At 55.3% G+C, this 14262-nt stretch overlaps 1 protein-coding gene across 1 annotated transcript in view; it reads right to left on the bottom strand.

The window, feature by feature from the left end:
- Positions 1–14262, bottom strand: part of LOC147086758 (SLIT-ROBO Rho GTPase-activating protein 3-like) — a 135379-nt gene that overhangs the window by 52398 nt on the left and 68719 nt on the right. Inside the window, 4 exon segments of the mRNA XM_085978927.1 lie at positions 3233–3260; positions 5026–5110; positions 5876–6073; positions 8590–8691. Coding sequence (XP_085835053.1) covers positions 3233–3260; positions 5026–5110; positions 5876–6073; positions 8590–8691 — 413 coding nt within the window.

The following is a 14262-nucleotide window of genomic DNA, read 5'->3' as shown; positions in this document are numbered from 1 at the left end:
GAACAGGAGGCCATTCAGCCCCCTCGAGCCTGTTGCATTAGGAACAGGAGGAGGCCGTTCAGCCCCCTCGAGCCTGTTACATTAGGAACAGGAGGAGGCCATTCAGCCCCTCGAGCCTGTTACAATAGGAACAGGAGGAGGCCATTCAGCCCCTCAAGCCTGTTACATTAGGAACAGGAGGAGGCCGTTCAGCCCCCTCGAGCCTGTTGCATTAGGAACAGGAGGAGGCTGTTCAGCCCCCTCAAGCCTGTTACATTCGGAACAGGAGGAGGCCATTCAGCCCCTCGAGCCGGCTACATTAGGAACAGGAGGAGGTCATTCAGCCCCTCAAGCCTGTTACATTAGGAACAGGAGGAGGCCGTTCAGCCCCCTCGAGCCTGTTACATTAGGAACAGGAGGAGGCCGTTCAGCCCCCTCAAGCCTGTTACATTAGGAACAGGAGGAGGCCGTTCAGCCCCCTCAAGCCTGTTACATTAGGAACAGGAGGAGGCCATTCAGCCTCCTCGAGCCTGTTACATTAGGAACAGGAGGAGGCCATTCAGCCCCTCGAGCCTGTTACATTAGGAACAGGAGGAGGCCATTCAGCCCCTCGAGCCTGTTACATTAGGAACAGGAGGAGGCCATTCAGCCCCTCGAGCCTGTTACATTAGGAACAGGAGGAGGCCGTTCAGCCTCCTCGAGCCTGTTACATTAGGAACAGGAGGAGGCCATTCAGCCCCCACGAGCCTGTTACATTAGGAACAGGAGGAGGCCATTCAGCCCCTCGAGCCTGTTACATTAGGAACAGGAGGAGGCCATTCAGCCCCTCGAGCCTGTTACATTAGGAACAGGAGGAGGCCATTCAGCCCCTCGAGCCTGTTACATTAGGAACAGGAGGAGGCCGTTCAGCCCCCTCGAGCCTGTTACATTAGGAACAGGAGGAGGCCGTTCAGCCCCCTCGAGCCTGTTACATTAGGAACAGGAGGAGGCCGTTCAGCCCCCTCGAGCCTGTTACATTAGGAACAGGAGGAGGCCGTTCAGCCCCCTCAAGCCTGTTACATTAGGAACAGGAGGAGGCCATTCAGCCTCCTCGAGCCTGTTACATTAGGAACAGGAGGAGGCCATTCAGCCCCTCGAGCCTGTTACATTAGGAACAGGAGGAGGCCATTCAGCCCCTCGAGCCTGTTACATTAGGAACAGGAGGAGGCCATTCAGTCCCTCGAGCCTGTTACATTAGGAACAGGAGGAGGCCGTTCAGCCTCCTCGAGCCTGTTACATTAGGAACAGGAGGAGGCCGTTCAGCCCCTCGAGCCTGTTACATTAGGAACAGGAGGAGGCCATTCAGCCCCTCGAGCCTGTTACATTAGGAACAGGAGGAGGCCATTCAGCCCCTCGAGCCTGTTACATTAGGAACAGGAGGAGGCCATTCAGCCCCTCGAGCCTGTTACATTAGGAACAGGAGGAGGCCGTTCAGCCCCCTCGAGCCTGTTACATTAGGAACAGGAGGAGGCCGTTCAGCCCCCTCGAGACTGTTACATTAGGAACAGGAGGAGGCCGTTCAGCCTCCTCGAGCCTGTTACATTAGGAACAGGAGGAGGCCGTTCAGCCCCTCGAGCCTGTTACATTAGGAACAGGAGGAGGCCATTCAGCCCCTCGAGCCTGTTACATTAGGAACAGGAGGAGGCCATTCAGCCCCTCGAGCCTGTTACATTAGGAACAGGAGGAGGCCATTCAGCCCCTCGAGCCTGTTACATTAGGAACAGGAGGAGGCCGTTCAGCCCCCTCGAGCCTGTTACATTAGGAACAGGAGGAGGCCGTTCAGCCCCCTCGAGACTGTTACATTAGGAACAGGAGGAGGCCGTTCAGCCCCTCGAGCCTGTTACATTAGGAACAGGAGGAGGCCGTTCAGCCCCTTGAGCCTGTTACATTAGGAACAGGAGGAGGCCGTTCAGCCTCCTCGAGCCTGTTACATTAGGAACAGGAGGAGGCCGTTCAGCCCCTCAAGCCTGTTCCGCAATTCAATTAAATCATGGTTGATCTGTCTCTTAACTCCATCTGCCTGCCTTGGTTCCATAACCCTTAATACCCTTACCCAACAAAAGCCTATGGCCTAGAAATTCGGTGGGCTGCGCCACCAGTTAACGCCTAAAGAGGGCACTCAGTGGCTTTAGCGCCACTGGCCGCGCCTCCCGCGATATTTAGCCGGGGCGCTAATGGCAGCGTTAGCCTGTTGCGCTGCGCCGCCACTGATGACGTCATCGGTGTGCGCAGCGCCCCGCTACCGCCCCGATCGCGATATTTGGCAGCGACCGTCTTTGTAGCGCCGCTCGCTAATCGCGCCCGGTTCACGGGGCCTACCCGTGGCGGGAGCGGCGCAAATTAAGGTGGAGGTGCGGGGCGGCCGTTTTTTCCGGCGGCCGCCTGCCAGCGCCTCCGTCCCCGGCCTCCTGATCTCCCCCCCCGCGGCATTGCCGGCTGTTTTCCGAGAGCCCGGCACTTCTCCTCGGTGGCGGGCTCTTTTGCCGGCACTCGCGATCTCCGATCGCGCTGGTGCAGGCCCCTCCCCCCCCTTTAACAATGGGAGGAAGGCCTGCAGTACCCGCAGCGCGCCGTGCCGCGGCACGTTGCGCTGCGATATTCAGTTTCAGCGCCCTAAGAGGGACGCGGAGCGCCTCGAGCCTCGCCCCCGTGTCCCTCTTGGGGCGCTCAAGCTGAATTTCCGGCGGTCGCTGCTGCTCCGATCGCAGCGCTAAATCCAGCGCCCAGGCGAGCGTGGCGCCCCCACACAATTTCTCCCCCAATCAATCTCAGTTTTGAAATTTCCAATTGACCCCCAGCCTCGACAGCTCTTTGGGGGGGAGAGTCCCAGATTTCCACCAGCCTTTGTGTGAAGAAGTGCTTCCTGACATCACCCCTGAACGGCCTGGCTCTAATTTGAAGGTTCTGCCCCCTTGTTCTGGACTCCCCCCACCAGAGGAAATAGTTTCTCTCTCGATCGACCCGATCGGATCCTTTAATCATCTCAAACACCTCGATCAGATCCTCCCTTAATCTTCTACGCTCGAGGGAACACAAGCCCAGTCTGTGCGACCTGTCCTCGGGATTTAACCCTTTCAGACCCCGGTCTCGTTCTGGGGAATCTGTGCTGCCCGCACCCCCCCCGCCCTCCCCCACTCCGAGGCCGAGATGTCTTTCCCGAGGTTCGGCCTCCTCCCGTTCTGAGTGCTGGTTGACGGGTCTGGAGGGGACCTACCTGGATGTGTTGTCATTGTCCACGACCCCTGCAGGGAAGAGAAGAGACTGGGGTTAGTCGGGCGAGAGCGGAGCGGGCTCGAGAGGCCGAATGGCCCCCTCCTGCTCCTATTTCTTATGTTCTTACGAGAGGACAGATCACCACTGTGGGTCAGCTCCTCGAGCCTGTTACATTAGGAACAGGAGGAGGCCGTTCAGCCCCCTCGAGCCTGTTACATTAGGAACAGGAGGCCATTCAGCCCACTCAAGCCTGTTACATTAGGAACAGGAGGAGGCCGTTCAGCCCCCTCGAGCCTGTTACATTAGGAACACGAAGAGGCCGTTCAGCCCCCTCGAGCCTGTTACATTAGGAACAGGAGGAGGCCGTTCAGCCCCCTCGAGCCTGTTACATTAGGAACAGGAGGAGGCCGTTCAGCCCCCTCGAGCCTGTTACATTAGGAACAGGAGGAGGCCGTTCAGCCCCTCGAGCCTGTTACATTAGGAACACGAAGAGGCCGTTCAGCCCCCTCGAGCCTGTTACATTAGGAACAGGAGGAGGCCGTTCAGCCCCCTCGAGCCTGTTACATTAGGAACAGGAGGAGGCCGTTCAGCCCCCTCGAGCCTGTTACATTAGGAACAGGAGGAGGCCGTTCAGCCCCCTCGAGCCTGTTACATTAGGAACAGGAGGAGGCGTTCAGCCCCCTCGAGCCTGTTACATTAGGAACAGGAGGCCATTCAGCCCACTCAAGCCTGTTACATTAGGAACAGGAGGAGGCCATTCTGCCCCCTCAAGCCTGTTACATTAGGAACAGGAGGAGGCCATTCAGCCCCCTCGAACCTGTTACATTAGGAACAGGAGGAGGCCGTTCAGCCCCTCGAGCCTGTTACATTAGGAACAGGAGGAGGCCATTCAGCCTCTCGAGCCTGTTACATTAGGAACAGGAGGAGGCCATTCAGCCCCTCGAGCCTGTTACATTAGGAACAGGAGGAGGCCGTTCAGCCCCCTCGAGCCTGTTACATTAGGAACAGGAGGAGGCCGTTCAGCCCCCTCGAACCTGTTACATTAGGAACAGGAGGAGGCCGTTCAGCCCCTCGAGCCTGTTACATTAGGAACAGGAGGAGGCCATTCAGCCTCTCGAGCCTGTTACATTAGGAACAGGAGGAGGCCATTCAGCCCCTCGAGCCTGTTACATTAGGAACAGGAGGAGGCCGTTCAGCCCCCTCGAGCCTGTTACAATAGGATCAGGAGGAGGCCGTTCAGCCCCCTCGAGCCTGTTACATTAGGAACAGGAGGAGGCCGTTCAGCCCCTCGAGCCTGTTACATTAGGAACAGGAGGAGGCCGTTCAGCCCCCTCGAACCTGTTACATTAGGATCAGGAGGAGGCCGTTCAGCCCCCTCGAGCCTGTTACATTAGGAACAGGAGGAGGCCATTCAGCCCCTCGAGCCTGTTACATTATGAACAGGAGGAGGCCGTTCAGCCCCCTCGAGCCTGTTACATTAGGAACAAGAGGAGGCCATTCAGCCTACCATAGGTCAGCGCGCGGCTGCGATTTCCCCGCGAGCCGAAACTATGAGTCGCCATGTGGGCCTTTACACCCCGGGTTAGTGAGCGTCGGGATCCTGGGTCCGTACGGGGAGCTCCGAGCCTCATCCCTGGTGCTAATGGGAATGGAGGTTCAGGGGGAGCGCGTCTTCATTGAGACCCTCGTGCACGCGGTCACGAGGGACCGGGATCTTACGCCCCCCCGCCATGATGCGCGCAGCGTGAGCCGCGCTGGCTTTGATCTCCGAGCCCCCGGCGCCAAGATACTCACCCTTCTCGATGGCGGTTTTCAGGAGCTGGAACTTAGCCTGAAGCTTGGTGATCCTGTTGCTCCCGGCCACAAACTCCTTCAGCTTCTGAGGGACACGGAGAGAGGAGAGAGACAGAGTGATCACGGCAGGAATCCCGGGGACAGCATCCACCCGACCCCCGCCACTCCACCCCAGCCCGAGGCCTCGGGGACAGCACCGTCCCAGAAAAGCGCCCCTCCCCCCCAACCCCGGGACATCACCGTCCCCCACCCCCAACCAGCGGGTACGGACGGGTGAAAGAAAGAACGAAGGAAAGGGAAAGGGAGGGAAAAAGGAAGGGAGGGAGGGAGGAAGGAAGGAAGGAGGGAAGGAGGAAGGAGGGAGGGAAGGAGGGAGGAAGGAGGGAGGGAAGGAAGGAAGGGAGGGAGGAAGGAGGGAAGGAGGGAAGGAAGGAGGGAAGGAAGGAGGGAAGGAAGGAAAGAATACAAAATAAAAAAGACAGACTCCCATTTCTCCAGCGCCTTTCCCCACCTCAGGACGTCCCAAAGCCCTTCACAGCCAATGAAGGACTTTTTTTGAAGTGTGCTCACTGTTGTAATGTGGGAAACGTGGCAGCCAATTTGCGCACAGCAAGCTCCCACAAACAGCAATGTGATAAATGACCGGATCGTCTGTTTTTAGTGATGTTGGTTGAGGGATAAATATTGGGCCCAGGACACCGGGGAGAACTCCCCCCCGCTCTTCTTCCAATAGTGGCCGTGGGATCTTTTACATCCACCCGAGAGGGCAGACAGGGGTTTGATCTAACCGTGCCCAAGGGGCAGTGCCCTCCCTCACTGGACGAGCGATGGGTATCATTGTCGGACTTACGGTGATGTAGTAGGTCTCGGTGTCCTGCTGGGTGGAACGCCGCTTGCCGATGTTAGCCTTGATGGAGGAGGAGTCGGAGCCGGCAGATTTCACCGACTCCATGGAGCGGCTGGACTGGAAGAGGTCGGGAATGTCGAAGTCCTCCGTCAGCACCAGATCCTGCAAGGCCTGGAGTGTGGCCTTCAGCGTCTTGTTAATCTGCGGCGGAGCGGGAGAGAGAGGGTCAGCCTCGCCAGCGACTAGAGCAGAGTCTCACTCACACACACACACACACACACACACACGCACACACACACTCGCTCGCACACAGACCCACGGCACACACACACTCGCTCGCACACACACAGACCCACACACAGACTCGCGGCACACACACACACTCATGCACAGACTCGCAGCACGCACAGTCACTCGCACACACTCGCTCGCACACACACACTCGCACACACAAGCCCACACACAGACTCGCGGCATGCACACACAAGCTTGCACACACACTCGCTTGCACACACACACTCACGCACAGACTCACTCGCACACACACACTCGCACACGCACACACTCGCTCGCACTCGCTCGCAGACTCGCAGCACGCACACTCGCAGCACGCGCACTCGCTCGCACACACACACTCGCAGCACGCACACTCGCTCGCGCACACACACTCGCAGCACGCACACTCGCTCGCACACACACTCGCACAGACTCGCAGCACGCACACACAAGCTCGCACACACACTCACGCACAGACTCGCTCGCACGCAATTACCCACACACACACACACGTACACTCACACGAACACACGTAATCACACACACACACACACACAGTGGCAATCTGTGTGTGGAGCCAGAAGATGTAGGAGGGGTTCTAAATGAATTTTTTGCATCTGTTTTCACTATGGAGGAGGACGATGTAGACATAGAAATAGGGCGGGGGGACTGTGATATTCTCGAACATATTAACATCGAGAGGGAGGAGGTATTGCCGGTTTTAGCTGGCCTAAAAATGGATAAATCCCCAGGCCCGGATGAAATGTATCCCAGGCTGCTGTGTGAGGCAAAGGAAGAGATTGCGGGGGCTCTAACACATATATTCAGGACCTCTCTGGCCACAGGGGATGTGCCAGAGGACTGGAGAACCGCTAATGTAGTACCATTATTCAAGAAGGGAAGTAGGGAAAAACCGGGGAACTACAGGCCAGTGAGCCTAACATCAGTGGTAGGAAAATTATTGGAAAAAATTCTGAGGGCAAAATTAGTCTCCACTTGGAGAGACAAGGATTAATCAGGGATAGTCAACATGGCTTTGTCAAGGGAAGATCATGTCTGACTAATTTGATTGAATTTTTTGAGGGGGTGACTAGGTGTGTGGATGAGGGTAACGCAGTGGATGTGGTATACATGGATTTCAGTAAGGCCTTCGATAAAGTCCCGCACAGGAGACTGGTCAAGAAGGTAAGAGCCCATGGAATCCAGGGTGCCTTGGCACATTGGATACAAAACTGGCTTAGTGGCAGAAGGCAGAGGGTGATGGCCGAAGGTTGTTTTTGTGACTGGAAGCCTGTGGCCAGTGGGGTACCACAGGGATCGGTGCTGGGTCCCTTGCTGTTTGTGGTCTACATTAATGACTTGGATATGAATGTAAAAGGTATGATCAGTAAGTTCGCGGATGATACAAAAATTGGTAGGGTGGTAAATAGCGAGGAGGGTAGCCTCAGTCTGCAGGACGATATAGATGGGTTGGTCAGATGGGCGGAACAGTGGCAAATGGAATTTAACCCGGAAAAGTGCGAGGTGATGCACTTTGGGGGGACTAACAAGGCAAGGGAATACACAATGAATGGTAAGACCCTAGCCAAGACGGAGGGTCAGAGGGATCTGGGTGTGCAAGTACACAGATCCCTGAAGGCGGCGGAACAGGTGGATAAGGTGGTAAAAAAGGCATATGGGATACTTGCCTTCATTAGCCGAGGCATAGAATATAAGAGCAAGGAGGTTATGATGGAGCTGTATAAAACACTGGTTAGGCCACAGCTGGAATACTGTGTGCAGTTCTGGTCGCCACACTACAGGAAGGATGTGATCGCTTTGGAGAGGGTGCAGAGGAGATTCACCAGGATGTTACCAGGGCTGGAGCGCTTCAGCTATGAAGAAAGACTGGGCAGATTGGATTTGTTTTCCTTGGAGCAGAGGAGGCTGAGGGGGGGACATGATTGAGGTGTACAAAATTATGAGGGGCATAGATAGGATGGATACTGAGGAGCTTTTTCCCTTAGTAGAAGGGTCAATAACTAGGGGGCATAGATTCAAGGTAAAGGGCGGGAGGTTTAGAGGGGATTTGAGAAAGAACTTTTTCACCCAGAGGGTGGTTGGAGTCTGGAACTCACTGCCTGAAAGGGTTGTGGAGGCAGGAACCCTCACAACATTGAAGAAGCATTTGGATGAGCACTTGAAATGCCACAGCATACAAGGCTACGGACCAAATGCTGGAATATGGGATTAGATTAGACAGGGCTTGATGGCCGGCACGGACACGACGGGCCGAAGGGCCTCTATCCGTGCTGTATAACTCTATGACTCTATGACACACACACCCACAAACTAACACATAACACACCCACTGCCACAATGGCCACGGGCCTACTCCCCACTCAGTGCCACGGGGCCAAACCGAGCCCTCAGCAGCCGGGTAAAGAGCAGTGCGTCCCTACCTCCTCCGTCTCCAGCCTGGCCGTAGCCAGCATGGTCTGAAGGTTCTGGAAGCGCGAGAGAAGCTCCTGATAGACGGCAGACTCTGTCCTCACTTCACACACCTGCCGCAGGAGAAGGGGGGAAAACGAAATCAGGTCACGGGACAAATCTCCCCGATCGAGCGCCGCCTCCTGCAAACCGGGCACAATCACGGTGCCCCGCTATAGGCCGTACCTCGCAATACGTGGCCCCACTCGACGCACAGCGCCCCCTCAGACTCCTCCTTTCAAAGAGAGAAAGACTTGCATTTATATAGTGCCTTTCACCACTTCAGGACGTCTCAAAGTGCTTCACAGCCAATGAAGGACTTTTTTTGAAGTGTGGCCACTGTTGTAATGTGGGAAACGCAGCAGCCAATTTGCGCACAGCAAGCTCCCACAAACAGCAATGTGAATGATTGGATAATCTGTTTTTTGTTATGTTGGTTGAGGGATAAATATTGGCCCCAGGGCACCGGGGAGAACTCCCCCCTGCTCTTCTTCCAATAGTGGCCGTGGGGTCTTTTATGTAAGAGAGCAGACGGGGCCTCGGTTTAATGTCTCATCCGAAAGACGGCCCCTCTGACAGTGCGGCGCTCCCTCAGTACTGCCCCTCCGACAGTGCGGCGCTCCCTCAGTACCGCCCCTCCGACAGTGCGGGGCTCCCTCAGTACCGCCCCTCCGACAGTGCGGCGCTCCCTCAGTACCGCCCCTCCGACAGTGCGGCGCTCCCTCAGAACCGCCCCTCCGACAGTGCGGCGCTCCCTCAGTACTGCCCCTCCGACAGTGCGGCGCTCCCTCAGTACCGCCCCTCCGACAGTGTGGCGCTCCCTCAGTACCGCCCCTCCGACAGTGCGGCGCTCCCTCAGCACTGCACTGGGGTGTCAGTCCAGCTTTATGTGCTCAAGTCCCGGGAGTGGGACTTGAACCCACAACCTTCTGACTCAGAGGCGAGTGTGCTGCCCACTGAGCCACTGCTGACACCCCAAGGCTGAAAAGCTCAAATATCTCCATAACCCAGACCCCTGACACGACGCTTCGCCCCCTCTTGGGTCCTCGCCCGAGCACCAACGTGCGAACGTGTCCTTCGTGACCAGAACAGGACCCGTGCGATGGGGAACCTTCTCTGCTTGTTGTGGTCCTGGAGTTGTTTGTGGATCTGTACTGCCACCCGGGGGCAGGTCACAGCGTGCACAGTGGCCGGACAATCCGCGATTCTAGACATCCCCTCTATGTTTATTCAGTTGGCAACGAATTGCCCCATCTGCTGCGCGATAAAAACTCCAAAAATTGAGCCTGACAATGACAACAATGTTTTCCTTCTGGAGCAGAGACAGTCGTTCAAAGGATATGTGGTCCCCGGGAGTGTGTCAGTATTTACAGGGGGTCCCCGGGAGTGTGTCAGTATTTACAGGGGGTCCCCGGGAGTGTGTCAGTATTTACAGGGGTGTCCACGGGGAGTGTGTCAGTATTTACAGGGGGTTCCCGGGGAGAGTGTCAGTATTTACAGGGGGTCCCCGGGAGTTTGTCAGTATTTACAGGGGGTCCCCGGGAGTGTGTCAGTATTTACAGGGGGTCCCGGGGAGTGTGTCAGTATTTACAGGGGGTCCACGGGGAGTGTGTCAGTATTTACAGGGGGTCCCGGGGAGTGTGTCAGTATTTACAGGGGGTCCCCGGGAGTGTGTCAGTATTTACAGGGGGGTCCCTGGGGAGTGTGTCAGTATTTACAGGGGGGTCCCCGGGAGTGTGTCAGTATTTACAGGGGTCCCCGGGAGTGTGTCAGTATTAACAGGGGGTCCCCGGGGAGTGTGTCAGTATTTACAGGGGGTCCCCGGGAGTGTGTCAGTATTTACAGGGGGTCCCCGGGGAGTGTGTCAGTATTTACAGGGGGTCCCCGGGAGTGTGTCAGTATTTACAGGGGGTTCCCGGGAGTGTGTCAGTATTTACAGGGGGTCCCCGGGAGTGTGTCAGTATTTACAGGGGGTCCCCGGGAGTGTGTCAGTATTTACAGGGGGGTCCCCGGGAGTGTGTCAGTATTTACAGGGGTCCCCAGGAGTGTGTCAGTATTTACAGGGCGTCCCCGGGAGTGTGTCAGTATTTACAGGGGGGTCCCCGGGAGTGTGTCAGTATTTACAAGGGGTCCCCGGGAGTGCGTCACTATTTACAGGGGGTCCCCGGGAGTATGTCAGTATTTACAGGGGGTCCCCGGGAGTGTGTCTGTATTTACAGGGGGGTCCCGTGGAGTGTGTCAGTATGTACAGGGGGTCCCCGGGAGTGTGTCTGTATTTACAGGGGGGTCCCCGGGGAGTGTGTCAGTATTTACAGGTGGTTCCCGGGGAATGTGTCAGTATTTACAGGGGATCCCCGGGAGTGTGTCAGTATTTACAGGGGGTCCCCGGGGAGTGTGTCAGTATTTACAGGGGGTTCCCGGGGAGTGTGTCAGTACTTACAGGGGTCCCCGGGAGTGTGTCAGTATTTACAGGGGGTCCCCGGGGAGTGTGTCAGTATTTACAGGGGGTCCCCAGGGAGTATGTCAGTATTTACAGGGGGTTCCCGGGGAGTGTGTCAGTATTTACAGGGGGTCCCCGGGGAGTGTGTCAGTATTTACAGGGGGTCCCCGGGGAGTGTGTCAGTATTTACAGGGAGTCCCCGGGAGTGTGTCAGTATTTACAGGGGGTTCCTGGGGAGTGTGTCAGTATTTCCAGGTGGGTCCCGGGGAGTGTGTCAGTATTTACAGGGGGTCCCCGGGGAGTGTGTCAGTATTTACAGGGGGTTCCCGGGGAGTGTGTCATTACTTACAGGGGTCCCCGGGAGTGTGTCAGTATTTACAGGGGGTCCCCGGGGAGTGTGTCAGTATTTACAGGGGGTCCCCAGGGAGTATGTCAGTATTTACAGGGGGTACCCGGGGAGTGTGTCAGTATTTACAGGGGGTCCCCGGGGAGTGTGTCAGTATTTACAGGAGGTCCCCGGGGAGTGTGTCAGTATTTACAGGGGGTTCCCGGGGAGTGTGTCAGTATTTACAGGGAGTCCCCGGGAGTGTGTCAGTATTTACAGGGGGTTCCTGGGGAGTGTGTCAGTATTTCCAGGTGGGTCCCGGGGAGTGTGTCAGTATTTACAGGGGGTCCCCGGGAGTGTGTCAGTATTTACAGGGGGGTCCCCGGGAGTGTGTCAGTATTTACAGGGGGTTCCCCGGGAGTGTGTCAGTATTTACAGGGGGTCCCCGGGAGTGTGTCAGTATTTACAGAGGGTCCCCGGGGAGTGTGTCAGTATTTACAGGGGGTCCCCAGGGAGTGTGTCAGTATTTACAGGGGGTCCCCGGGAGTGTGTCAGTATTTACAGGGGATTCCCGGGGAGTGTGTCAGTATTTACAGGGGGTCCCCGGGAGTGTGTCAGTATTTACAGGGAGTCCCCGGGAGTGTGTCAGTATTTACAGGGGGTTCCCGGGGAGTGTGTCAGTATTTACAGGGAGTCCCCGGGAGTGTGTCAGTATTTACAGGGGGTCCCCAGGGAGCGTGTCAGTATTTACAGGGGATCCCGGGGAGTTTCTCAGTATTTACAGGGGGTCCCGGGGAGTGTGTCAGTATTTACAGAGGGTCTCTGGGAGTGTGTCAGTATTTACAGGGGGTCCCCGGGGAGTGTGTCAGTATTTACAGGGGGTCCCCGGGAGTGTGTCAGTATTTACAGGGGGTCCCCGGGGAGTGTGTCAGTATTTACAGGGGGTTCCCGGGGACTGTGTCAGTATTTACAGGGGGGTTCTACGGGAAACTTCAAACTGGCTGTGAATGAACTGAAAGAGAAAGCAAGAAGGGCTTTCTATGCCATCAAAAAATCAATCCAAATAGAAATCCCAATTAGCATTTGGCTCAAAATTTTCAAATCAGTAATTGAACCAATTGCACTCTATGGCAGTGAAGTATGGGGACCGCTAACTCAACAAGAATTTGCAAAATGGGACAAACACCCAATTGAGATCCTACATGCAGAATTCTGTAAAAGTATCCTCCGGACTCAAAGGAAAACAGTAAACAATGCATGCAGGGCGGAACTAGGCCAATATCCATTAATAATCACTATCCAAAAAAGAGCCACCAAATTTTGGAATCACCTACAAATGAGCAATCCCCAATGCTATCACTACGACGCCCTGAAATGCCAAGAGCTGACCATAAAGAAGAATACCCTCAGTCAACTAGTCCTGGGACTCAGTGAAGTAACTACTAACAATACTAACAATAACCAGCCCCAGGACAGTGACAGGGTAACACAAAGAATTCGACCCAACACAATCGTCGCTAAGCAAAAGGAAAAATATCTGACATATTGGGCAGAAACAACAAAAACCCAAAGCAAACTCAATTGCTACTTGGCCCTAAACAGACAATACAACATAGCTGATTACCTGACCATGGTAAAGGATAACAAACTGAGAAGAACCTTGACAAGGTACAGACTTAGCGAACATAGCCTAGCGATCGAAAAAGGCAGACACAGGCAGACCAGGCTGCCAAGAGAGGACAGGATATGCTCTCACTGCAGTCAGGGAGTGGTGGAGACAGAGATGCACTTCCTCACAGCTTGTGGAAAATATCAGGGCATCAGGGAGAATTTCTACCAAAAATTCTCACAAATATGCCCTGATTTCAGAAATCTGAGTGACAACCAAAAACTCCCATTCCTACTGGGAGAGGAGAGAAACTGTATAACACTGGCGGCACACTATGTTACAGCTTGCCATGAACAGAGGGACAACCAGTAAACTAAGAAAAGAATATATATAAACAATGCGAATGTATATTTATACACTCAGGGATATACCTGTTTATACACTGTATGAATAGAACTGCGTTTATGTGCTAAACCATAAATGTATTTTGATGCTTTGGCAACATAAGATGTAACTTATCATGCCAATAAAGCGATTTGAATTGTGAATTGTGGGTCCCCGGGGAGTGTGTCAGTGTTTACAGGGGGTCCCCGGGGAATGTGTCAGTATTTACAGGGGGTCCCCGGGAGTGTGTCAGTATTTACAGAGGGGGCCCCGGGGAGTGTGTCAGTATTTACAGGGGGGCCCCGGGGAGTGTGTCAGTATTTACAGGGGGTCCCCGGGAGTGTGTCAGTATTTACAGGGGGTCCCCGTGAGTGTGTCAGTATTTACAGGGGGTTCCCGGGGAGTGTGTCAGTATTTACAGGGGGTCCCGGGAGTGTGTCAGTATTTACAGAGGGTTCCCGGGGAGTGTGTCAGTATTTACAGGGGGTCCCGGGGAGTGTGTCAGTATTTACAGGGGGTCCCGGGGAGTGTGTCAGTATTTACAGGGTGTCCCCAGGAGTGTGTCAGTATTTACAGGGTGTCCCCGGGAGTGTGTCAGTATTTACAGGGGGTTCCCGGGAAGTGTGTCAGTATTTACAGGGGGTTCCCGGGGAGTGTGTCAGTATTTACAGGGGGTCCCCGGGGAGTGTGTCAGTATTTACAGGGGGTTCCCGGGGAGTGTGTCAGTATTTACAGGGGGTTCCCGGGGAGTGTGTCAGTATTTACAGGGAGTCCCAGGGAGTGTGTCAGTATTTACAGTGGGTCCCCGGGCGTGTGTCAGTATTTACAGGGGATCCCCGGGGAGTGTGTCAGTATTTACAGGGGGTTCCCGGGGAGTGTGTCAGTAT

This window comes from Somniosus microcephalus, unplaced genomic scaffold, assembly GCF_052327205.1.
Source record: "Somniosus microcephalus isolate GS21.2 unplaced genomic scaffold, FLI_Smic_1.0 unresolved_chr7, whole genome shotgun sequence".
Taxonomy (NCBI): domain Eukaryota; kingdom Metazoa; phylum Chordata; class Chondrichthyes; order Squaliformes; family Somniosidae; genus Somniosus; species Somniosus microcephalus.
The sequence above is the reverse complement of the archived record's forward strand: the minus strand, read 5'-3'. Positions and strand labels throughout refer to the sequence as shown.